Source organism: Octodon degus, unplaced genomic scaffold, assembly GCF_000260255.1.
Source record: "Octodon degus isolate 3935 unplaced genomic scaffold, OctDeg1.0 scaffold00002, whole genome shotgun sequence".
NCBI classification, from domain to species: domain Eukaryota; kingdom Metazoa; phylum Chordata; class Mammalia; order Rodentia; family Octodontidae; genus Octodon; species Octodon degus.
Window position 1 is genome coordinate 33,475,748 of NW_004524578.1, and position 23,777 is coordinate 33,499,524.

Sequence of the window (23,777 nt, forward strand, 5' to 3'; positions counted from 1 at the left end):
TCTTATACTTCATTTTTATACTTTTCTGCTGGATGGTTAAGACCAAGGTAAAGCAGGACCTGTGCAACAAGAGTTGTAGCTTTTTGGTCTGATAAGGTCAGTGAAATCCCCTCAGGATTTATCCTGAGATCCTATACCTTAGATTGTAGAACCTTTGTCAGCGTCAGCCATGTGGATGAGTCACGGCCATTGCTTGGCTGATAATGTATTTCTATTTGATCTCAAGTTGTATAAAACCAATACATTTGTGTTCTTATTACTGCAGTAATAACCTTAGTGCATACTCAGGTATTATCTGCAAAGTAGTTAGGCAACTGTTTTCTTAGTCACAGGCGTTTCGCCCTTTACTTTTATACAGTAACAATAAAAGTAGGCTACAGTATGTGCCATGATGATGTACAGTTTCTGAAATTGTTTTATAAGACTTTGATAATAAAACCCTTGAAAGGAAAAAAAGAATAAAAGAATGTTGCTGTGCTAAAGAGCTTTGTTCAAAAACTCCATAAAGCGCTTTGGGCTTGACTTGCTCTTCTTTTTCTAGAAGCTTGATGTGCAGCATAAGCTTGCTTATTTGGGCTCGCTTTGTTTTGCTTTTTTTTTTTTTTTGGTGGAACTGGGGATTGAACTCAGACTCTTGTGCTTGCCAGGGAGGCACTTATTCTACTGAGCCATCTCCCCAGCCCCGATACTGCTTTGTTTTCCTGATGTGAGAATTCACCAGTATAAATTTATCTCTTAGGACTGCTTTCATTGTGTCCCATAGGTTCCTGTAAGTTGTATTTGCATTTTTGTTTGATTGTAACTATTGTTTAATTTCCTCTTTCATTTCATCTGTGACCTATTGGTTATTCAGGAAGGTGTTATTTAAGTTCCGTATGTTTATGGACTTTTTTGCAATTTCTTTTGTGAATAATTTCCAGTTTCATTGCACTATGGTCAGATAATATGCATGGGATAATTTCAGTTCCTTCGCATTTACTTAAGTGTATTCTGTATGCCAGTATATGCTCTATTTTTAAGAACATCTGTGTGCAGCTGAGAAGAATGCATTCTGGTGTTGGTGGGTGGAACACTCTGTAAAGGTCTACTAAGTCCATTTCTTCAAGTTTGGCGTACTTCTGTTATGTCTTTGCTGAATTTTGTATAGTTGATCAATCTCTCAGTGAAAATGGGGAGTTAAAGTCCCCCATTACCATTGTGTTATTGCTTATTTGATTTTTTGGTATCTGTTAAAATTTGTCTCATGTAGTTGTTTGCTCCTATATTTGGTGCATATATATTTACAATTGTTAATCTCTTCCTCTTGCATTTTCCCCTAACAAGTATATAGTGACCTTCTTTATCTCTTTTGATCATTCTTGGTTTGAAATTCACATTTTCTGCAAACAGGATAGTTACTTAAAAAAGGATAAAACTAAGGCTTTTATAGGTAAATGGATGGAACTAGAGACCATACTCCTCAGTGAAATAAATCAGATCCACATGTGTAAACATCCTATTATCTCCCTAGTGTAAAAACCTGAAAGAGTAAATAAAATCTGAAAGGTAAAATAGGCATCATGAAAGGAAAAGAAACTGCTCAAAGGGAAGGAACAGCTGGGATGAAGGAAAGGAGAAAAGAAAGAAAAAAATAAGCAAAAAATACCTATGTATAGTCATAGGATAGCTTGGTCACTGTACTGATGATTTCTACAAGGAAAGAAATAGTTGATGCCTGATTTATTGATTTATTGATTTTTTGGCAGAACCGGGGATTGAACTCAGGCTTTTGCGCTTGCCAGGGAAGAGCTTATTCCACTAAGCCGTTTCCCTGGCCCCAGTGCCTGACTTTTTAATTATTAATTTTGCATCCTTATATCTGGTAATCCGAACAACTAATTTGAAGACAACAATATGTACTATGACAAACATTGTTGAATTCCTATCATTGTTTAGTGAAATTCTATATAATTTCTAATGTTTAAAAATTTTTTTGTTCTTTCAAAGTATTTTTTAAAAATAAAGGACACAATTGAGAAGTTTGATTCAATGATTGTCAAACTAAAGCATCCCAGGAAGGTAAGAAAGCAACTGGGAAATGTGATGTTAAATATGATGTATGGAAGGTCTTCCCAGGTAGTAAAACAGAAATTGGTTGAATAAGCAGTTTAAATATATAAAGAGTTACAAATTACCAATAAATCTAGTGGCTACATAGTCAAAGAAGTGCCCTTTACAGTCCAAGAGATAGAAGATATTTTTTAAAAAGTATAACCCTTTGTATTGGTGTAAGAGTAGAGAAGCAAATACAGGTTGAACTTCCCTAACTTGAAAATCAGAAATCCTTCAAAATCAGAAACTTTGAGTGTTAATATGATGCAACGAGTGGAAAATTCCACATGACTACATGTGGCAGGTTGCCCTCAAAATTACAGGCTCACTAGAAGTACTGTTTGAAATTACTTTCAGGATAGGTGTACAAGGTAAATATGGAACTATAAATGCATTTCATGCTTGAGTCCTTTCCTGAAGATATCTCATAAAATACATAAAATGCAAAATCTGAAACACTATTGACCTATGCATTTCGGATAACGAGTTCTCAGTTTACATTACACAAGGGAGGTGTTTCCAATTCCTTCTGAGGATTACCTTTTATATTTTCTTGCATATGAAAGACCTGTTAGAGGAATTTCTTTATTTAGATTGTTTAATAATACAGCCTTTCACTCATGTAGTAGAAGGAAAGAACTAATTCATTTGTTGAGTATTTCTTAATGTTTATTGAGTCTAGATTACAGCATGAAGTGAGAGATGTGTAAACATGGCATTCTTCAGAGCAGTAGAGCTGCCATCAAGTTCCAAAGGATAGGAAGAATTGAAAGTTTAGGGGACACTGCAAGGGACAACCCATGAGGGCCATGCTAAATCTGAACAGTTTAATATCTACTCATGTTCTGGTACTTTTGTAGCAGTTTGGAAAAATGATACTTCCCAGTTTTAAATGCAAGTATTTTTGTTTCATTTTTTTAAAAAACCGTAGTGTTTGGACAGGATATCCTGTCTGCATCTTGTACTATGGATAACCACTAAGAAGACAGCAATGTACAATGTATTAATTATTGAAAGTGTCCTATTAATCAGTTTTGAAACTCTCTCATTGCTATTTGTTTCTCAATAAAATAAAAAAATAATAAAAAAACTCCGTAATTCATGAGATATGTGGGTACTATTGGGTACTGCATAGTTTCTCAAACATTGGAGATAGACTGAACGCTACATCCTTAGTTCTGTTTCTAAATTGATTATTGGATTGTCCCTGGGTTTTATCCCCAGTCGCCAACCTGTCACCACTTCATCAAAGACGTGATGACTGAAAAGAATACAGTGTGACTAAATGTTGAAACCATGAACTACTGGTTAAAGCTAAAGGTTTTCATAGTTCTGAACAGATGGTGTTTGTTTCCTTCACAATTTTAAAGTGTCCTTAGTTTGCTTTGGTACTCTAGGCTGCTTCAGTGTACAGTTCAGGAACGGCTTTCTTTGTTCCTGGTGTTGGTACCACTTGGATTAGTAGGGGGCCTAACAACTTAAGTTTCCTGTGGGGCTGTGTAATCATGTGTGCCCACAGGCCAGAAATAGTGTAGTCCCCGCAACAGAGATGTGATGAAGTGCTGTGGAAGGAGAAGGGGCATCCATCCTTTTGTGGATTCTCAGAGGCGACTCTGAGCTTGCCTATCTGGGAAGGACCTACAGCTGGCCTGAGGAGGGTACAGAAAGGGGCACAGAGGGAGTTAGCCAGGGGGGCCATGGGGCCAGAAGTCGTGGAGGGTCCCACATCTCAGCTTGCCTACCTGGGAAGGACCTACAGCTGGCCTGAGGAGGGTACAGAAAGGGGCACAGAGGGAGTTAGCCAGGGGGGCCATGGGGCCAGAAGTCATGGATGGTCCCACATCTCAGAGAAACCCATTTTCATGTGACCTGGAATTGGGCAGGGCCCAGGACCTTTATCCCGACTTCAAGCTTCAATTTTACAGGTCATTCTCTCTCTGCCTATCTCTGTTTTCTACATTTTGGGGAAATACATCCTCCCATAGCCTCCAAGAGTAGGTGTGTGGAAAGCCTGCTATATCTTATCCTACATGTATTTGTAAAGTTTGTTTCATGCTCTCAGTTATTAGAGTATAGAAATTTAAGTGTAAAAATAATTTTCCACTTGTATTTGGGAAGATAGTCTGAGCTTTTAGCACTAAGAAGTCTGATGCATCCCCAGCTTCCTAGAGAATATGGAACCCAATACCACTGGCCTTTAAGAACCTACTGTGGGATAGCATTTTCCCTAGGCCTGTGTCAGAATGAGGGTTTACCCATGCTTGCAAGTCGCGGAGTGAACTGTTCCTTGAGCATCTTACTCCTGGGCCTCTGTATATTTCTTCCCTCTCTCCCAAAGTTTTGACTACCTTTTTATTTGTACAGGATTTTCTTTTTTCTTTTAAAAAATATTCCCAGTAGTTTATCTACCTCCTGCAAGGTCTCTTCTACCTAAAAACTGAGTATATCTCCTACAGTATCGTTCTAGATGGGATACCCCAGTATAGTCAAGTTGGTGTTTTTGGTGGGGGCTTTTTCTATTGTGCTTCAGTTCTGTGTACTTCTCTTTAGTCACACAGTCCAATCCAATTACCTTCCTCCAAGAGGGCAGAGCACATGCCTGGGGAAGAGATACGGGCTGAGGGAAATGTTACGGGTTAAAGTTTCTAAAGAATATTTTGTGATTGCTATAGGAAGCAAGAAAAATAGGGGAAGTAAGACTTGGGAGCTATGTGGGTGCTGTGTACCTCATGTGACTGCCAGGATTGGGTAACTCCCAGTACTGCTTTGCTGTCACAAGATTCTCTCCCTGGTGATCCTTTTGTGAATTAAGGGTAGGGTATTGTTTCGCTGTGGTAGTAAAAGATAAGATTCTGGAGATAAAAGATGGCCTGGGTAATAGTCATTGGCTTATCCTGACTGAGGGATGTCCCCAGCCCCCCTCAAGACACACAGGACACTTCAGGGCAGGTTCAGGCCAGCAGGACCTGAGAACACAACACACCTCTGTCACATTTCCTTTTTCCTCTCTACCTGGTTGTCCCCCCACCCTCAAAAAAGCAGAGACAGACCAAAAAATATATTGAGATGACAATTTTTGGCTTTGGCTTTCTTTTTTTCAAATTTTTTTTTTTTCTAATTAGTCTCAGCAGAAAGGTCCAAAACTTCATGTATAATGGAACCAGAGTTCTTACAGCTAAATACAGCCAAGGGGAAAGCAAGTCAAAGTACAGCATGCTTTTGCACCATGTCAGGGGAGTCTGTGCTCCAGGGTCAGATTGTTTCAAGCTCTGTAGGGGCAGGGAGAGCAGGCTTGGACTCTGCCTGGACCTCACAGTGCCCTGAGGTTGAAGTCATTATGCAAGAAAAGAAACATAAACGGATTTTCTCCTTTCCATGTCATTATCTTATAAATTGATTCTGCACGATCACTGAAGACTTCATTGATGTTTTTGAATCTTTTAAAATAACTATTTCATATAGGAAACAGTTTGGTGGCTCTTGGGTAAGGTACAGCCTGAACTGTGTTTTGCTGGCTTTTTAGAATGCTTAAGAAATATCAGTTGCTGACATTTACAAATTTGAGTATTAGAAAAATCTCATATTTTTACCTTGATTTTAAAAATCTGAAAATCTGACAGAATAGGACGAACTACCAGCAGCCACCTTGAGAGTGTAGGAGACTTCAGTGTGCACCTTCCTGGATAGCACCTTTTTTTTTTTTTTTTTTTGTCCTAACGATTAGCATTGGTACGCAGTTGCTGTGGTGAAAGATAGCTGTTCACGTTTTGAAAGTTAGCTGCTGAAATTCTGTACAAATTTCCTTCTATAAGGCATTGGTTGGAACAAAATACAGGAAATTCTGACAGTATTCTGTTAGAGCAAAGTTTACAAGCATTCTGCTTTCCCCTAAAATACATTGGAAAGTTCTGTTCATGTATTGTTCAGACCTTCAAACAAATCCATTTGAAAGTTTGTTTTAGTAGGGTAGCCAGATATAAGCTTAATACGATATAGCCCAAAATTCTTAATCAGAATTTTCTAAATATGTATTATGACTAAAGAATGTCTTCTTTATTATCCTATCTGTGTAAACTGGAGCAGGCATGGGTGACACTGCTGTAGTTCCCTATATATTGAACACCCTTCTCTGAGGGCTCAGTGACCTCTGGGAGTCCTTGCGAGGTGGCTTTTGCTGCAGCCAGGTGTGTGCTGGCTTGCTTCCACCTGCAAGCTTGTTTCTGCCAACAGCAGAAGCATTACAGTGGAACATTACAGCTGAACTTGGGAAGTTCCTACGTGAATCTTGGATAGAATTTGCCCTGTGTGCAGTGATGGAAGCTCAAGCGGAAGGAGATTAAGTGATTTACCCTCATTCGTGGTGCTAATTAGTAATGGAGCCAAGATTAGCGGCTAAGTCTGACAGCACCTGGTCCTGAGATCTTCCTTGTCCGCTCATTCCAGCCCCCTCTTGCCACTTCTTCCTGGCATTCCAGTAGTACAAACTTGCATTAGATTAACTGTAACCCGATGGTAAGGAGTGGTTTCATTTCAAGGTACTGGTTAGCCACTCAGTGAGGATAGTTTATGATTATTTTGGTCAGGACTTGACTTTAAGCATCATGATTTTCCCCTTTAGTTAGTTATCCCCATAGATTGTGTGGTTCTGTAACTTTAGTAACTGATACTTGGAGATACTCCATGAATACATTTTCATTCTAATAAGTAAGCTGGGTGATACCAGCATTGACTAGGAAGTTGTTTATTCACCAAGAAGGTAACACATTTGAAATGTGCTTCTGCCTTCTCTGTGTCTTAGTTATGTTAAAGGTATTTGGGATTCATTTACTGATTTATTGTCAGTGTTTAGTAACAGGTGAGAAGAGAAGATCTTTTGCTTTCACTAAAAAGTTTATTTAAAAAATTCTTTCCTGAGGCTCCAATTAATGTTACAGTGGATCTCACTTCCTTTTTTAATTCCATTTTTCATTTGTCTTCTCACATTTGATACTTCTGTTTCTTCTTCAGGGTTCATTATTTTATATATTTTAAAATTTAATATTTGTCAATATAGTTAATTTCTAAGAGCTATTTTTATTCCTTCATTCTATACTCTTGTTTTTGGCCTGGGCTATATTTGGTCTGAGGATACAATTAGTGTTTTTTGCCTTTTTGTTTTCTTTTTTCCTTGAAGTTTTTTTATTTGCTACATTATCCCTGTTTCTTCCAGGAATTATTTTTATTTTCTTTCTGGTAATCTTTTTCTCCTGAGTTTCTCTTCAACCTTTTAGGCTTTGCCTGTGTGTTTTGTGATCCTTGGTTTTCTCTGTCAGTATAAAATAAAGTAGTATGAAGTTAGATAAGAAGTTAGGGCAGTAGAAGGAGTCAGAGTCTGTCAGATTTCACTCCAGGAAGGCTTTCCTCTGGGAAAGCCCCAGATATCCCATAGGGAAAGTTCCCACTCTGTGTTAGCAGTGCTGGTTTTCCTTAGGCAGTTTTTTTTTTTTTTTTTCTTTAAAATCTGTAGAGAATGGGGAGTGGGAGCACACCAAGGTTGATGTCTGTGCTAGGATCTGTGACTTTCCTCATATCTCACTGCTCTCTTCTTCCTGCATCCAGGGAGGATTTAAGTGGCGCATCCACCTGCCCATCCCTGTGTAACCACAAATCTAGCAGTCTGCTTTGCTTCCTTTCCGCACACAGTACACACGGTAGCGTGTAGCTCTGACCATGTCCTGGGCACTGTTCCAGGTACTTAACCTGTGCAGTCGCTTGATCCTCATAATAAACTTAGAAAGAGAACACAGTTGCCATCCTCACTTTGCACGTGAGGAAGCTGAGGCACAGGGAGGTAAGTGCTGTAGAGTGTACTGGAGTCACCCAATAAATGACATATGTGAAATACAAGTAAGATTAAAAACATCAGTTCGCGGGGAGAGGCAGCGATCTCCAAGTGAGGCAGCAAGATGGATGTGGGATGCTTTTGAGGAACAAGTTCAGAACAGGGTAAATGGTTCAGCAACAAACAGAAGAAACTACTGAAGCAGCTGAAATTTGCAGATTGCCTAGAAAAAAAGGTGGACCTGAGCGAAGTAAATTTGGAGGTTTTAAAGCCTTGGATAACAAAATGAGTAACAGAAATCCTTGGATTTGAAGATGATGTTGTGATTGAGTTTATATTCAACCAACTGGAAGTGAAGAATCCAGATTCCAAAATGATCCAAATCGACCTGACTGGGTTTTTGAATGGGAAAAATGCTAGAGAATTTATGGGGGAATTTTTGGCCCCTGCTGTTAATTGCACAAGAAAACATCGCTGGAATACTTTCTGCTTTCCTAGAACTAAAGAAAGAAGAAATAAAAGAGACAAATTAAACAAGAAAAATTGGCATCAATGAAAAAGCAGGATGAAGACAAAGATAAGAGAGGTAAGAAAGAAAAAGCAGCAGAGAAAAAAGGGAGAAGTGTCAAAGAAGATGCACATCCATGTCTCCTTCCCCTAGAAGATGATCTTCTCCCTGTCGGGAGAGAGAGAAAGCGCAGTCATTCTTGATCTCCACAACATAAAACCAAGAGTCAGGGCCGGGGAGATGGCTCAGTGGAATAAGCGCTTCCCTGGCAAGCGCAAGGGCCTGAGTTCAATCCCTGGTTCCCCCAAAAAGAAGAAAAAAACAAAAATAAAAAACCAAGAGTCTGAGTCCTTTTCCTGCTCCAGAAAAGAAGGAAAAAACTCCAGAGCTCCCTGAACCTTCAGTGAAAGTAGAAGAACCTTCAGTACAAGAGGCCACATCTAATAGTGACATCTTGAAAGTTCTCAAGCCTGAACCCAGGCCAGAACCTAAAGAACCTACTCCAGAAAAAAATTACAAAAAAAGAAAAAGAAAAGACCCGGCCAAGATCTCAGTCACGTTCCAAGTCAAGGTCACAAACCCATTCTTTCTCTCCATGTCATACTCGTCCCAATCAAGATCATATTCATCCAGAAGGCGGCCGAGCCCAGGGAGACCATCTCCTCGAAGAACCCCCCCACGACGAATGCCGCCTCTTCCGCGGCGTCGGAGTACATCTCCCGTAAGATGAAGGAGGCGGTCATCAGCGTCACTTTCTGGGAGCAGTTCGCCAGCCTCCTCTCTTATTCCCTGTCACCACCAAAGAAACCTCCCAAGAGGACATCCAGCCCCCTCAAAAAACTCATAGGTTATCTCTTCAGCAAGTCTTCCAAGGTGAAGGCACTTGCCAGCTACTCCACCACCAAAAACTCATCCTTCTCCAACACCACAGCAGTCAAACCATACGAGAAAAAGCCATTTCTGTGTCTCCAGGGAGAACTTCAGTGACAAAACATGAAGGTACTGAGAAACGAGAATCGCCATCACCAGCACCAAAGCCTGGAAAGGTCAAGTAATCTGAATCTGAAGAAGAGAAAGGTGGTAAAATGGCTGCAGCTGAGTCTGTGCAGCAGCGACGCCAGTCAGACCGCAGAACCAGCAGTCTTCATCTGACTCTGGCTCTCCTTGTCCTCTGAAGATGAGCGACCCCAGCGATCCCATGTGAAAAATGGTGAGGTGGGCGGCTGCGGCAGAGACATTCACCTCCCGAGTGCATCTGCATCACCACGAAAGCGCCGGAAAGAGACTTCCCCTCCGATGCGGAAGGGAAAGCGCGGGCAACTACCAGTGACTACACGCTGTAGACTGAGAAGCCGCTCCCCCTCCACCACCCTCCAGAAGACGCCCTCGCCCTCACCAGCTTCTCTGGGTGGTGCAGGTCCCCCACCCCACCGCCACCACTCAGGACTCCCTCGCCTTCCTCAGAAGATGCTGTCCTGCCATTCAGAGGAGGTGCTCTCCTCCTCCACCTCCAAAGAGAAGGATGACTTGGCCCCTGCCCAAGAGAAGGGCATCGCTATCCCACCACCAGAGCCCCGATCTAAGCTCCCCAGCAGTCAGGAAATGCTCACCTTCTGTCTCGTCAAAGCCTAGGAAAGGGTCTTCCCCAGCTGTGCTCCAGGGAGGCCTCGTCAGCACAACCAGGCAAACGGCATTCTCCCTCACCACCACCTCCAGCTCCTCAGCCCTCAAGTCTTCTACACGCTCAAAGAGGAACATCGGCCTCACCCCTAAGAAGGCAGTCCCCATCTCCCAGTACCAGGCCCGTTACAAGAGTCTCTAGAACTCCAAAACTTGAAAAGACAAAAAAGGCTGCCTCAATGAACCTGTAGTCGGTAGGACAGGCTCCATCCTCTCTGCCTGTCTCTGGGTCTCCCGAGCCAGAGGCTAAGAAGACCCCAGCACCCCAGTCCCCTGTCCAGCCTCAGTCGCCCTCCACAAACTGGACCACTGCTGTGCTGGCCAGGAAGGCTGGGTCCCACGCCAAGCCCACCACCAGCCCGGAATTCCAATCAGGAAGGAGGTGGGAAGAAAAAGGATAAGAAACACAAGAAGCACAAAAACACCGGAAGGAAAAGGCTGCGGCTCCTGCTACCCCTGCGGCTCCTGCTGCTGCCACCACCGCATCAGCACAGGAAGAACCTGAGGCAGCCCGCCAGCCAAGAAGGAGACTGAGAGGGAAGCTGAAGATGAGCTGGATGACTTAGAGAAGCACCTGCGGGAAAAGGCTGTGACCCATGTGGAAGGCTCAAGTGTCCCCACAGTCCTGGGGGGGAATGTTGGTTAGGATGTAGATTTTATTTGGTTTGTACTTAATTCAATTTCAAAATTGCTAAGATGTGTTTGAGCTTTAGACTATAGCATCTGTTGTAATGATTGCTAGGTTGAAATTCACCATATGAAAAATGTGGGGCCTGGATTTATATTGCAAAAGGTCTCTACCACATATTAGTGACATTTTTTCATTGACAGATGACATAAATTCACTTAGAGCAAAATATTTTAAGCCAAAAAAAAAATCTCTTTAAAAAAAAGGAGTTTGAGTATTATTGGCATTCTTACTGCTTTAAATGCCCCTTACTGTTCCCAGGGAGGCTTTCCCTCTTTTCTTTTTCTTTCTTTCTTTTGTTTACTTCTTATTTGTGTCTTCACACCCATTTACGTTCTGCTTTCAACCTTGTATGGTTTGCAAGCTTGTCCAGAATCAGACCCCTGTTGGAGTCCACAGAAGCATAAGTGGATGTCCCAATGCCACAATCTTCCCTGTTGCTTTTGGAATCGCTGCTGAAAGGAATCAGGATTTGAGTTCCAGGTTGAGACAGAAAATGAAAACTTGTTTTCCAGGACACTAGGCTTATATGGGTGTGTGACATGTTGATTCAGAACACTGGAACTAGATTCTACTCTGTTCTGAGTTTCTTTTCTCTCCTCCCTCCCTTGTCACCAGCCCCCACCTTTCCCCTTTTCCCCTGCTTATAAAGGCAGTTAAGTTGTCCCAGGAAGGATGGATGGATCCTTCAGTTATAGGAAATCTTTGTTTTCTGAAATGTCATGCCTTCACTCATATTTTTGTCTTATTCTTCCCATTGGGATATATAATGTTCAGTATTTGGAAGCTGGAAGAAGGGCCTGGACTTTGAAATAGTGTCTTGGTTTCACTGGTTTTTTTTTTTTTTTTTTTTAAACTAAAGCTATATGAAGCTTGTGGATTAAACAATAAATTTCTAAATTAAAAAAAAGTTTATGTATTACTTTAAAAACATCAAAACTTCAATGGTATGAATTAGGTTTTTCTGTGTTACTCTGTGTTTGAGCAGGGAGTTGACAAATATATGTTCAGTCATAATATTAACATGCCAGTTCACCTGATGGTGGATCTCACAGCAACAGCTGTGCCCAGTTGTTGCTGTCTCCTCAGTCGTGAATGTGCAGTGTGTTTCCACATCTGCCAACACATTTTCAGTGTTTGTGTATGCGGTGTGTGGTTTGTCTTCACATGAGTCCAAGCGTCATTTGGATCCCCTTCTCTGTCCTAGACTTGACTGTGTTGCCTGGAAGATGGATGTTTTCTTACCTTGGAGACAGCCGTCCTGGAGGGTGGGCAGGAGGAGAATGAGGCTGCCTGCAGATTTCCGGTGGCTCTTAGCAGCATTTGTTCTTCTGTATGTACTCAATGAAGCAAATGGTCAGAAAAAGGGTAAGTACATCAATCTTAAAGATCGCCGGTGAATTTCAGTTTTGTTTCCATTTTGCCTATAGAAAAAAAAATCTTTATCCTCCACAGTTTTAGTGGCTAGAATCCATTCTTTTCTAATCTTTCTTGGTTTAGTTTCTTTTGAAAAAGCCCTTAAAGATAGATCAAAATATTCTTTTATCATTAAAAATTAAGGTATAATTTGCATAAAATAATATTCTTCTAGGGTACAAGTTTGTGAGTTTTGACAGTGTACACAGTCGTAACCACCAGCACCAAGATGGAGCACAGGCCTATCACCCAGAAACTCCTCCTGTGCCTGGTGCCGGCTTCCCGCTCCCCTATCCCTGCAGGCTGCACTGCAATGTAACATAATTGAAATCTTAATATAGTTTATAATGCTGTTATTATATGTTTTATATATTTAAATATATCATTTTTAAGTTTAGTAAGAAAGTTACCTACCTAATAGATATTACTTAGCATATTTCTATGAAGACCATTATTATTCTGTTGCCCTTTGGTTTTATTTTTATATTATATCCATAGTTAAACACATCTCTTTTCCCCAAGGTCATTGAATAAATAACTATTATTAGGATTACTGCTGATTTTTAATGTAAGCATTTACATACTTCTGTTTGCTCTCCTGCATAAATAGATGTATAATTTATTGCTACAGTATCTTGCCAACTATGTATAAAAATAATAAAAAAAATCTCATAGAATTTGTATAGTTTGCAAATGCCCTTTTTACTCTACTGTTTCCTTATCCTTTCTTTTCCTCCTTCTCTCCTATTTTCTTTCTCTTTTCCCTCTTCATTATCCTTTCTTTTCATTTTCCTTGCAGGTGGCTGTTTTCACTTTATAATGCTCACATATTCAGTAATGTATGTTATCATGTAGATGGGAGTAGGAAGTAGCAGGACTCTTAACTGCCCCAGTTGCCTGTTACCCTTCAGGCATTTCAGCCCTCTCCTCATGTTTTTCAAAGACTCACATGAGTTCCTTACTGTGGACCTTTCACAGGCTTCTCAGTAGTCCAGAGGTTGGTCTTGGTGTTCTGTGGAGGGTGGCAGGCTGGCAGAGCCGCAACGGCTGCGTGTGCTTACTAGCTTTCCTGGTAGACATGGGAGGCACATAGTTTTCATGGAGGTTTTATTTTTATTATTTATTTTTCTTTTCAGCTGAGGTTCTTGGAGACTCGTGATGTGCTAGAACTCCAACTGCATCTGAATTTACACATTTGGTTTCTTAATTTTCTAGTCACCTTGAAGTATGATTCTTTTGACCCGCCTGATCTTAGAGTGGTCTTGCACCTGGCCCACATTCATTCTTTACCCTTTAGCTTTTGCAAACAAAGCTACAAAAAGAAATGTGAAAACAGTGCTTTCCCATGACAGCAGGGTCGTCTATTCCTGGAGCACACAAGCCTCTGCAGACCTTGTGTTTGTGCTTACAGCTGAAAACATGTAACAGCCAGTACATTCTGTGTTGTGTGTGTTCATGTTTTCTTTTCTTCCCCAGGGTCACCTCGTGATTTGACGTGCACAACTAATAATTTACAAGTATGGGACTGTACTTGGAAAGCACCTGTAGGAACAGGCCATGGTACCATTTATAAAGTTTGCATTGAAGACAGGTAATGGAAATATTTGATTAATTTATACTTACAGACTAGAAGTTATCTTTCTTCTTAGAATATAACAATTTTATTACAGAAACTTTTAAATGAAAGTTTAATTTCAAACTCTATTAACAACCAAATAGAAGCAAACCCTTATCCCAGCCGAAAGTTTGGGTCTTTCATTATGCAGAGTTCAGAGCATATCTGCAGGTGTGATGATGTGTTGTGGGCAGTTTTATTGTTCTCTCCCAAACCACTCTTTGTCTATAACAGGTTTAAATGCCTCGTAGAAAGTGTTAGTGACCAGGCTCAGCAGGTAGGCATTGACTCCCATGGAAACTGTGTCAGGCAGTTCAGGATTAGTGTATTTATTTATGGTTTTATGGCCACAGAGACCCATTGCGTCTTTGGCGTGCTACTTAGCCTGTTTACTCTGTGACTTCATTTTTAAGGCAGTGATGCTTAAGAAGCAGCTATCCTGTCTGTGCTGAAGGAATAAAGCAGGAAAAAGAGTATCTTAGTTACCTTTCTCATTGCTAAGACAAAATACCCAACATCCAAAGTTAAGAGGAGGGAATCTTTAGCTCACAGTTCATAGAGATTTCAGTTCATAGTCAGCTGACTCCAAGGCAGTGTGGCATGGCAGAGGGGCATCAAACAGAAGAAACAGTTCATGGTAGGCAGAAGGCAGCAGAATAGTGCAGCAGCTAAGCAGCAAGTGAAGAGTAGGAGCCCTGTGTCCCTTATCTCTTATCCAGGCTTCCCACCCTTAGGAAGGGTACATTCTCACCCAGGGTGCGGCAGCCGTGATACTAGCATCACACAGTGAGTCAGGCCCAGCATTGCCTCCTTGATTCCAGGAGCACACTGCCTAGATGCAGCCACCTCTTTAAAGCCTTGCCCATGACTGCATGAGACTTTGGGAGGGCATCTAGATATAGACCATAATAAAGAAGGATAATTTTCTTTAAGGAAATCTCTGAAAAACTCCCACAAAACACCGTTTATGTCTCATTGGCCAGAGCCTGGTCACATAGCTTAACCTAGTTTTAGAAGTTGGGAAATAAGTTCTTCTATCAGTGGGCCCATGATATTGTCCATGATGTTAGGGAGACATGTTGGAAGGAAGTGTCCGGCCTTTTCATTACCCTTATCCTCCACCATAACCTTGTAGTGGGCTAGAAGCTCTTATGCTTAGGGTTGCTTTTGGCTTTCCATACACCTGAACACCACCATTGCTTTTCCCTAATCTCAGTGGGATCCTGAGATGCTTAACAGCACTGGAGGAGTGCGGATGTGCTTCTCCCAGTCACAGTTTGCTAATGGATAGTTCTGATGTAAGTCAACATGTTTATGTAAATACAATCAGATTGTTCCCATTCAGTATATATTTATTGAGAATTCCTCCAAACCTTGGAGCAATTTGTCAGAATGGGCCAGGTGATGTTGCAGAAATAGCCTTATAATCCTAATTCCTTAAATCTTGCTCATGAGAAGAAACTTTATTTCTCACTATGTTCTGTGTCTGTCGGATGTTAGCTGGGATTTCCATCCTAGCTTTCTTTCTAAAGGCCCCAAGTACTACAGTTTTGGTAGCAGGGGAAAGAAGGCACACAGCTTGCACTGGCTTTTAGAAGACCCTTCCTGGAGCTCAGGGAGAGGCAGCCGCGGAATGGCCGGGCCGGGGGTGGGCGGGAACTGCAGTGGCGAAGGCGGCTGGGGGCCGTGAGAGCGGCGTGGGGCTGCCCCTCCCCGGAGGCGGCAGGCGGCCAGGGCCACACCGCACCGCACCGCGCGGGCGGCCATGGAGCTAGCCTGAGGCTGGACAGGAGTTGTGGAGGAAGTTTAGTGAAGAAATGGAACGTGGAATCTCCTTGCTAACTGTCACCACCTGCTCTCCTTGATAAGCAAGCAAGAGATTGGGCTGGGGGAAGAAAAAGAAGTCAACATGAAGCTAAAGCAGCGAGTTGTGCTGTTAGCAATACTCCTTGTCATCTTTATCTTCACCAAAGTTTTCCTGATTGATAACTTAGATACATCAGCTGCCAACCAGGAGGATCAGAGGGCTTTTCACCGAATGATGACTGGCTTGCGAGTAGAGCTGGCACCCAAGCTGGACCACACCTTGCAGTCTCCCTGGGAGATTGCAGCTCAGTGGGTGGTGCCCCGGGAAGTGTACCCTGAAGAGACCCCAGAACTGGGGGCGATCATGCATGCCATGGCCACCAAGAAAATCATTAAAGCTGATGTGGGTTATAAAGGGACACAGCTGAAAGCCTTACTGATCCTTGAAGGAGGACAGAAAGTTGTCTTTAAACCTAAACGGTATAGTCGTGACTATGTGGTGGAAGGGGAGCCATATGCAGGTTACGACAGACACAATGCAGAGGTAGCAGCCTTCACTCGGACAGGATTCTGGGTTTCCGCTGTGCTCCTTTGGTGGTTGGCAGATTTGTTAATCTGCGGACAGAGATCAAGCCTGTTGCCACGGAGCAGCTGCTGAGCACCTTCCTAACTATAGGAAACAATACTTGTTTCTATGGGAAGTGCTATTACTGCCGAGAAACAGAGCCAGCATGTGCCGACGGAGACACGATGGAAGGATCTGTCACACTTTGGCTTCCAGATGTTTGGCCTCTGCAGAAACACCGACACCTGTGGGACAGGACTTACCGAGAAGGCAAACTGGCCAGGTGGGAGTATGATGAGAGCTACTGTGATGCTGTGAAAAAAACATCTCCATATGACTCAGGCCCACGCCTCTTGGACATCATTGACACCTCTGTCTTTGATTACCTGATTGGCAATGCTGACCGCCATCACTAGGAGAGCTTTCAAGATGATGAAGGTGCTAGTATGCTCATCCTTCTCGATAATGCCAAAAGCTTTGGGAACCCTGCGTTGGATGAGAGAAGCATTCTTGCCCCTCTCTATCAGTGTTGCATCATTCGGGTTTCTACTTGGAACAGACTGAACTACCTAAAGAATGGAGTGCTAAAGTCTGCCTTAAAATCTGCCATGGCCCATGACCCAATCTCCCCTGTGCTCTCTGATCCTCACCTGGACGCTGTGGACCAGCGACTGCTGAATGTCCTGGCCACCGTGAAGCAGTACACTGACCAGTTTGGGATGGACACTGTGCTAGTGGAAGACAGGATGCCTCTTTCCCACTTGTAATTCTCAACACAGAATAAGTGAAACTTATTTTTACAAAGATAGAGAAACAGCACAATCAATTCCAAATGGTATCAGATGGCTTTGGAAGTTGCCAGCAGCAAATTTGGGGAGTAGAGGGCAAGGTGGCCTTGGGTATATTTGGGATTTTCTAGAAACTGAGGCAAAGACATTTTGCAGAGTGAGATATTCCTGCAGATCCACCTTCTGATTTCCTCAGTAGTAGCCTATTTCAGCAATGGGTGTGAGCATTGGTCAGATTTAATTCTCATGCCAAAGGACAGAGATGTGGCACTTGAATAGGTGAATGCTGCAATTGCTTCCAGACTGTTTTGAGGTGAACTCTACAGTCTTTTCTCCACACTTGTGGATTTTGTGGAAACGCTTTACAATTTATTGTCTTTTTTTGTATTTGCTTTTGTTTTTTAACCAGCACTATTCTAATTGGAAAGCTTACTGCTACCTAGAATGGTGGCAAATAAAACTTTGCATTCTGTTGAGCCAAAAAAAAAAAAAAAAAAAAAAGAAGACCCTTCCTGAACTGATAGATGAGATTTTTTTAATTCAGATCTCTCTGGTTAAGTATAGCCACATGCCCATGCCTTGCTTCAGTGGGGCAGAGAGGAGTCCTACTGTAAGTCCAGAAAGAAAGATTCCCCCAAAGATTTGACAGATAGTATGAATGCCAGCTTCAGGTCACCTTAAGTGAGTAACTTAGTTCTGTTCCCAGGAGTTCACAGTGAAAAGTAGCAAACCCGTGGGTCACATGCACTTGGAAGCTTTATGTGAAATGTAAGGAAACAGAAACAAACAGTGTGGAGGTCTAGGGGAGCTGTTAGAAGACTTGTGGTGATAGGAGGTGTGCTCAGTTCTCTGCAGAGAAGGAACCAAAGGACATTCCACCCTGGATGAGTATTAGGTGTGGTGGCTTGAACAGATGAAATGATGTCATGTGGAGAATTTGGCTGGTCTGGGATTGTGGGGCCTAAAAACACCTCAGCACATGAGGCTAAGAAGGAAGTGACCAGGAATCAGGTCTCTAGTTGAAATGGGTGCTGAGGAAAGGCCTGTGCTAGGTAGTAGGTGAGGGTTCCCTACATAGAAGGAAGATACCTTTGCATTAGTTGAATTATTCATGAGAAGTTATATATATTAGAATAACAATAAAAGAACATATATTGTTTTCTCAGGAGATCCAAAGGGCTGCAGAACCAGGACATCAAAGAGATACTAAATAGGGAATTGGAAGCCTTTTGAAAGCAGAACTGACAAATTTTGTTAAAGCTGGGGCTGGGGAGATGGCTCAGTAGAATAAGCATTTGCCTGGCAAGTGCCAGGGCCTGAGTTCAATCCCTGGTTCTGCCAGGAAAAAAAAAAAAAAAAAAGCCAGGGCAGAGGAGTGAGCAGGTTGTAGGTGTGTTTGACAGGACCTCTACAGCCAGTTTCATTCCTTTCACCAACTGCCAGTGAGCTCCAACTCATCTGAGACTCCAGGTGGCCCTGTCTGCAGCTTGGGGCTGAGGAAGTGGATGGCTGGAAGGAGAGCATTTGCAGGGCATGCCAGACCCCACATTTCTTGAAAGAATCAGTGATGCTTATTCGTTGTGCTTTTTGCCACAGCTTGCATATTTTTCCTACTACCACACTAATACAATTACTGTTAACTATTTTTTTTTCAGTTTAAAATGCAACATAACCCTGCATGTTTTTGTGTAGAAAAAAAGCAGACAATATTTTCCACATATTTTGTGTTGTTAAAGTTTTTATGAAAATAACTATTGATTGTTTTAAAATTCCATTTCTAATTAAAATTCTATTTCTTTTTATCACAGGCTCCGTTCTTGTCATCAAATAGAGAAAGCAAATATTAAAATCCCAGCTCTTTCACCTGGTGATCATGAAATAACAATAAACTCTCTACATGATTTTGAAAGTTCTCTGAGTACATTCATACTAAATGAAAAAAATGTTTGTAAGTATCCCAAAAGAAAACAGATTTTAAGATAGAGCATTGTTCCTAGTCTGATACTTTGCAATTGGGAAAAACCTGTATTTGCATCTCACTTCCTGTGCTGGTACTTCTCAGAACTGCTTTGCAGTGCTGTAGAGAGCATGGCCCTTAGGGAGAAGGAAGAATTTGTCCTGTAGTCGGTTACAGTGGACACGCAGAATTCAAGGACCTTGCCTCTGTTCCAGCTCTTCCGTGGCTGCTTTTATGCCTTTGCCTCCTAGGCTTCCTCCAGGATCTCAGCTGCCCTTTGCTCTGGGATGTAGTCTCTGCCTGCACTCATGATCCCACTCCTTTCTTTTCAAACTCTTAGGTAAGCTGTGCTCCTTCCTGGCATTGCTGTCAGCTAAATTGATAATCCACTGTGTAGCCAGGTGTTTACCTTGTCTCCTCCACCAGGAAACAGGTTCCGTGAGAGCACGGACTTCATTGTCTTCGTGGAGCCCCCAGCACAGTTGTGCTGGGGGCATGTATTTATTGATTGAATGTTTAGTTAGGAGATAGGCTACAGGCAGCTTGGAAGCACAGAATAAAGTCCTGTTGACCCAGACAGAAATTCTGCTATGCAGTGAGACTTTAAAAGCCTGAGAGGTTTTGACTGCTAATGGTGGGCAGTGGGTTTGTCAGCTACTGACAGCCCTTCTGGTGTGGCAGCACAGCAGTATCTGTAATGAATCTTGTATGATTAGCTGACTCTTGAACAGATGAAATTCCTGAGAACACAAATATGATTAGTGCTGTAATTTGCCCAACTTAATGCAGTAGGTATATATACTTGGAATGATCTGTGTGTGAGACAGCACAGATTTTAAAGAGAGTAAGTATGTCCTTTTTTTCTTAGCCTGAAGTACTGCCTATGTAAAGTGCTGCATAGGACTGTCTTTCAGAGTAATAGATATGGACTGTGTTTGTTTTTTTGTTTTAATAGTTTTGAAGTCCATGTGAGAAATTTTATAAAGATTAACCGTCACTCCAGTACTCATACTGTTAAGCCTTAAGTAGATTTTCTGTGCGTGTACACATGAAAACAATCTAAAAGTTCGTAGTCCTTTACAGGTTGCTTAACAGAAAACGTGATAGATGGATTTTCAAGTTAACTTATATAAATTCTATGCTATATTTAGTTACTAGATAGTATTCCATCATATACAGAGAGCACGATTATTTAAAGAACTCTATTATTTGCTATTTGTTTTTATTTCTAACATACCAGCATTATAATCAACACTTTAGTGAACATGTTTTGCACATATATATTTGTGAATTTGGTTGATTTAATTTTGCTTAAATTCTGAGAATTGAGAACACTATGTTAAAGGACTCCCCCGCGGCCACCAGGGCTTCTTATATCCAGTCACCAAAGCATTGGTTGAAGTCTTTGTACTTCTTTGCGTCCCCACAAGCATCATGTTGATGAGCTTCTTTTCACATTTTGTGAGCTATCATTACGAGGACTGGGTAGTATCCATCCTTTAATTTTTACACTTACATTGAATGGTTCCTAGATTATATCAGTGCTGCTTTTTCATTTGTTACAATTTTTTTAAAAAATTGTCAGTTGTAGTTTGTTTGAAATAGCAATTCATCTTTTTTTGTTTGTTTTTGTATTTTATGGATGTGGCTACAGGGTGTTGAGGGTCTCACTACTAAATCGGACTCATAGTGATCCTCCTGTTTACAGCCTCCTGAAAGCTGGGATTACAGGCGCGCACCACCACACCCAGGCTCAATTGCCATCTCAGTGCGCCCCGGGGGTGGGGCTAGCACGGCCGGCCCGAATATCGAACCCCTGGCCCCTGTGCCTGCTTGTAGGCGCTTTAATCCATTGAGCTATTTGGTCAGCCCTTTTTGAATTGTGTTATTCCTTATTTTTTTCATTCACAAGAGCTTTTAATATATATTATGTTTATTAACTATCATATTTGCTAGAGATGATTTTCTGAGTACATTATTTTTTAAAACGGTATTTTTCATGTTATATGTTTTCATTGTAATATAGAATATCATGCTCTTTTTGAGGTTTTAGGTTGCTGTCATTTTGATTTAAATGTTTCTTTCACTGGAATTATTGTGTAGTAAAGTATGAGGAATCTGAACTTTATTCTAGACTTTTAGAATACCCAAGAGTATGTAAGAGAATCAGTGTGTGGTGTCTGATTATTTCAATAGGTATGCAGTGTTCTCAACTAGGAAGTTGCTTGCCAATGACAATGTTAAAAAGTTAGAAAAGCAAATAAAGACAGACTCATTCATAATTCATTTTTTGAAAATAGTCATGCAACTTACAGTAACATTTTAAATAATGGTGGGACCGAGGTGATTACAATAATGGTACTGGAACATGACAGTTTAAAGGCAGATTAGGTGAATGTAAGACAGGGAGGTGATGCATATTGATCTTTCTGGGCTTCTGTAACAAAATGAGTTAGATTGGGTAATAAATGCATTCCGGAAATATGTACCTTGTGGATCTAGAGGCTGGAAAGTCCAGGAAAGAGGCAGTGGCAGACTTGTGCCTGCTGATGGCCTCTTCCTCATCGATGGTACCTTCAGGTAGCAGCGGGGCAAGAAAGCCTCCTGAGTCCTCTTCTGTAAGGGCAACGTCCTGCTTGGGAGGGTGGGCCTCATGGTGCGGTCACCTCCCCTAATTTGTACTCTGTAAGGCCATCCCCTTGGGGGTTAAGTTTCAACATAGGAGTTTGAAGTGGGTACAGGAGAGCACACACAAAGACATTCAGATCATAACAGTTCACCGGCAGATCTCTGACTGCCTATGAATGCAGGGGAAACTCTGAAATGGTCATAAGGCCATAAAGCTGTGCATCAGATGATGTGGGCTCATGGATAATTGGTTACTAAGTGCAAGTGTGAGAGATGATGTGTTTTCCAGGTCTGAAGATGGTGTGAAAAGTAGACTGATAAAGCACAAAGGCCTTATATACAAACACATACCTATAACTTTATATTTAACAAGGGAAAGCACACACATATACAAAAAGTCTTCATCATATTTTGTTTCAGTTTTTTAAAATAACAAAATTTAGATCATTATGAGGCAGGATAAGTAATATGGCTCAAAACATGTGTGCACATGCACACACACACACACACACACAGAGTCATCTCCTAATGTTCTAAGGAACCAAGAGCATGAAGGTTATGAGTCAGCTGTCCTGACTTTTAAAAAAAATAAGCAAGATTTTCATTAAATTCCTTCCTATCTAAAAAGTTTTTAGTTTCTAGAAAGCAAGTTAAAATTGTCCTCAGATGTCTTGTTTTAGCCCAGAGCAAAAACACATGCAGTTCATGGGAACTTAGGGGAGACTTCCATGTCTGCTATGAGGAAAAAGTTTCTTTTTAGAGGATTATAAAAATCTTTTCATTTGTCATCATGAGTATTACTGTCTTTTTCTAAAAATACTGAACATGACTCTTGTGTTCTACTCAAACATGAGAATGTAAATTATGTGGATGGGGCCATTTGAATGGATTAGTGTTGCATCAGTTAAATATTCCCATGTTTGATAATTTTTAGGTTAGTGCATTGTGCCATCTTGAATCAGTTGGAGGAACAGTCACACTCCTGGAAGCCTCTCGCACTTTTCTGGTTACACAGGCAGCTGAGCTTACCCCTGCCCTGGCACTAACCCAGCTGCTTGCTTCTCATTTGTCACGCTTTTCTTCTTTCACCAGCAGCTTCTCACTTGAGACTTCTTTGAGGCAGCTTCTACTACCTGTGTTTAGCTGTGTAAACGACTTGGTTTAGAGTTTAGATTTCAGTCTGCACGTCCTAGGTCCTGTACAAGCCAAAGCATTGTATGCAGATTCAGGGTAGAACATTGTACTTGAAAAATTTTAGTGAAATTATTTGTAAGAGCTCAGTTTCAAGTTCGCACTGATTAATTTATACTGCTTTCTTCTGTTGTCTTCACTGCGTGGTGGTAGAGCGACCCTATCTTAGCCTACTCCTGCACTTTGTCAGGGCCTTAATTAGCTCTTGAACTTGATGGGGATTAAGTAGAAATGTGGTAAGAAAGTGTGTGTCTCTCTCTTTTGGTTTACTGTCCTTTGAGGAGAAAACGTGCCGGGGAGTCCAAGGTTGTCATCCTCAGAGCAGAGAGCCTGTGTGTCATGGAGCGTGGCACACTCATCTTGTTTTCCATTGATCCAGACTTTTCAGTGATTTAGTATTCCTTAATGGGTAGAGAGATCAGGAGATTTTCAAGGATATATTCCTCTTTTGCTTACCTCGTTTTAGCGTACTGGCTTTTCCTATGTAAGCCTAAACTCTGGAGCATGGTTTGCCTCTGGTTTTATGTTAACTCCTTCAGAGTTTATGTTAAGATTTGTGTCTAGTTCCTACCCTAATTTTATGTGTTAGGTATTTGTCCCAGCAATGAGAGAAGCAACTGAGACAGTTTTCAACCCTCTCAAGCTTCTCTTGCAACTGTGTGGTGGAATAATGCCCTTACTCTTGTAGGTGGCCTTTGCTTGGTCCTCCTCTGTCATCTTTGTTATACAGTAAGTTCCCAACTTAGGGACAAGTTCCATTCCCCAAGAACTGTTTTTAAGTCAGATTCATTCAGAAAGTGGCCAAGTGAGTGAGTTTAATATATTGCAATGAAAGATTGCACCTTGAATGCTGATAAGTTGGAGGTTTACTGTATTTGGCCCAAGTGACAGCCTGTTTCTTTTTAGCTCAGTGACTTTAGATTTTTTCTGGTTTTATTCTGTTTCTTAATCATTCCTACTTTAGATCTTGCTGTGTGTGTGTGTGTGTGTGTGTGTGTGTGCGTGCGCACATGTGTGTGTGTT

At 41.6% G+C, this 23,777-nt stretch overlaps 1 protein-coding gene and 2 pseudogenes across 3 annotated transcripts in view; all 3 read left to right on the top strand.

Annotated features, from left to right (window-relative positions):
• The window catches only part of Lifr (LIF receptor alpha), a 180,172-nt gene that overhangs the window by 63,031 nt on the left and 93,364 nt on the right, over positions 1–23,777 (top strand). For all 3 annotated transcript variants that reach the window (XM_023711895.1, XM_004623427.3, XM_023711893.1), the window contains exons 2-4: positions 11,996–12,156; positions 13,681–13,795; positions 18,787–18,926. In XM_023711895.1, the coding sequence (XP_023567663.1) occupies positions 12,018–12,156; positions 13,681–13,795; positions 18,787–18,926 (394 nt within the window). In that variant the 5' untranslated portion in view covers positions 11,996–12,017. The remainder of the gene's footprint in view (positions 1–11,995; positions 12,157–13,680; positions 13,796–18,786; positions 18,927–23,777) is intronic.
• On the top strand, positions 8,037–10,753 carry LOC101592342 (annotated as a pseudogene).
• LOC101588920 lies at positions 15,596–17,110 on the top strand (annotated as a pseudogene).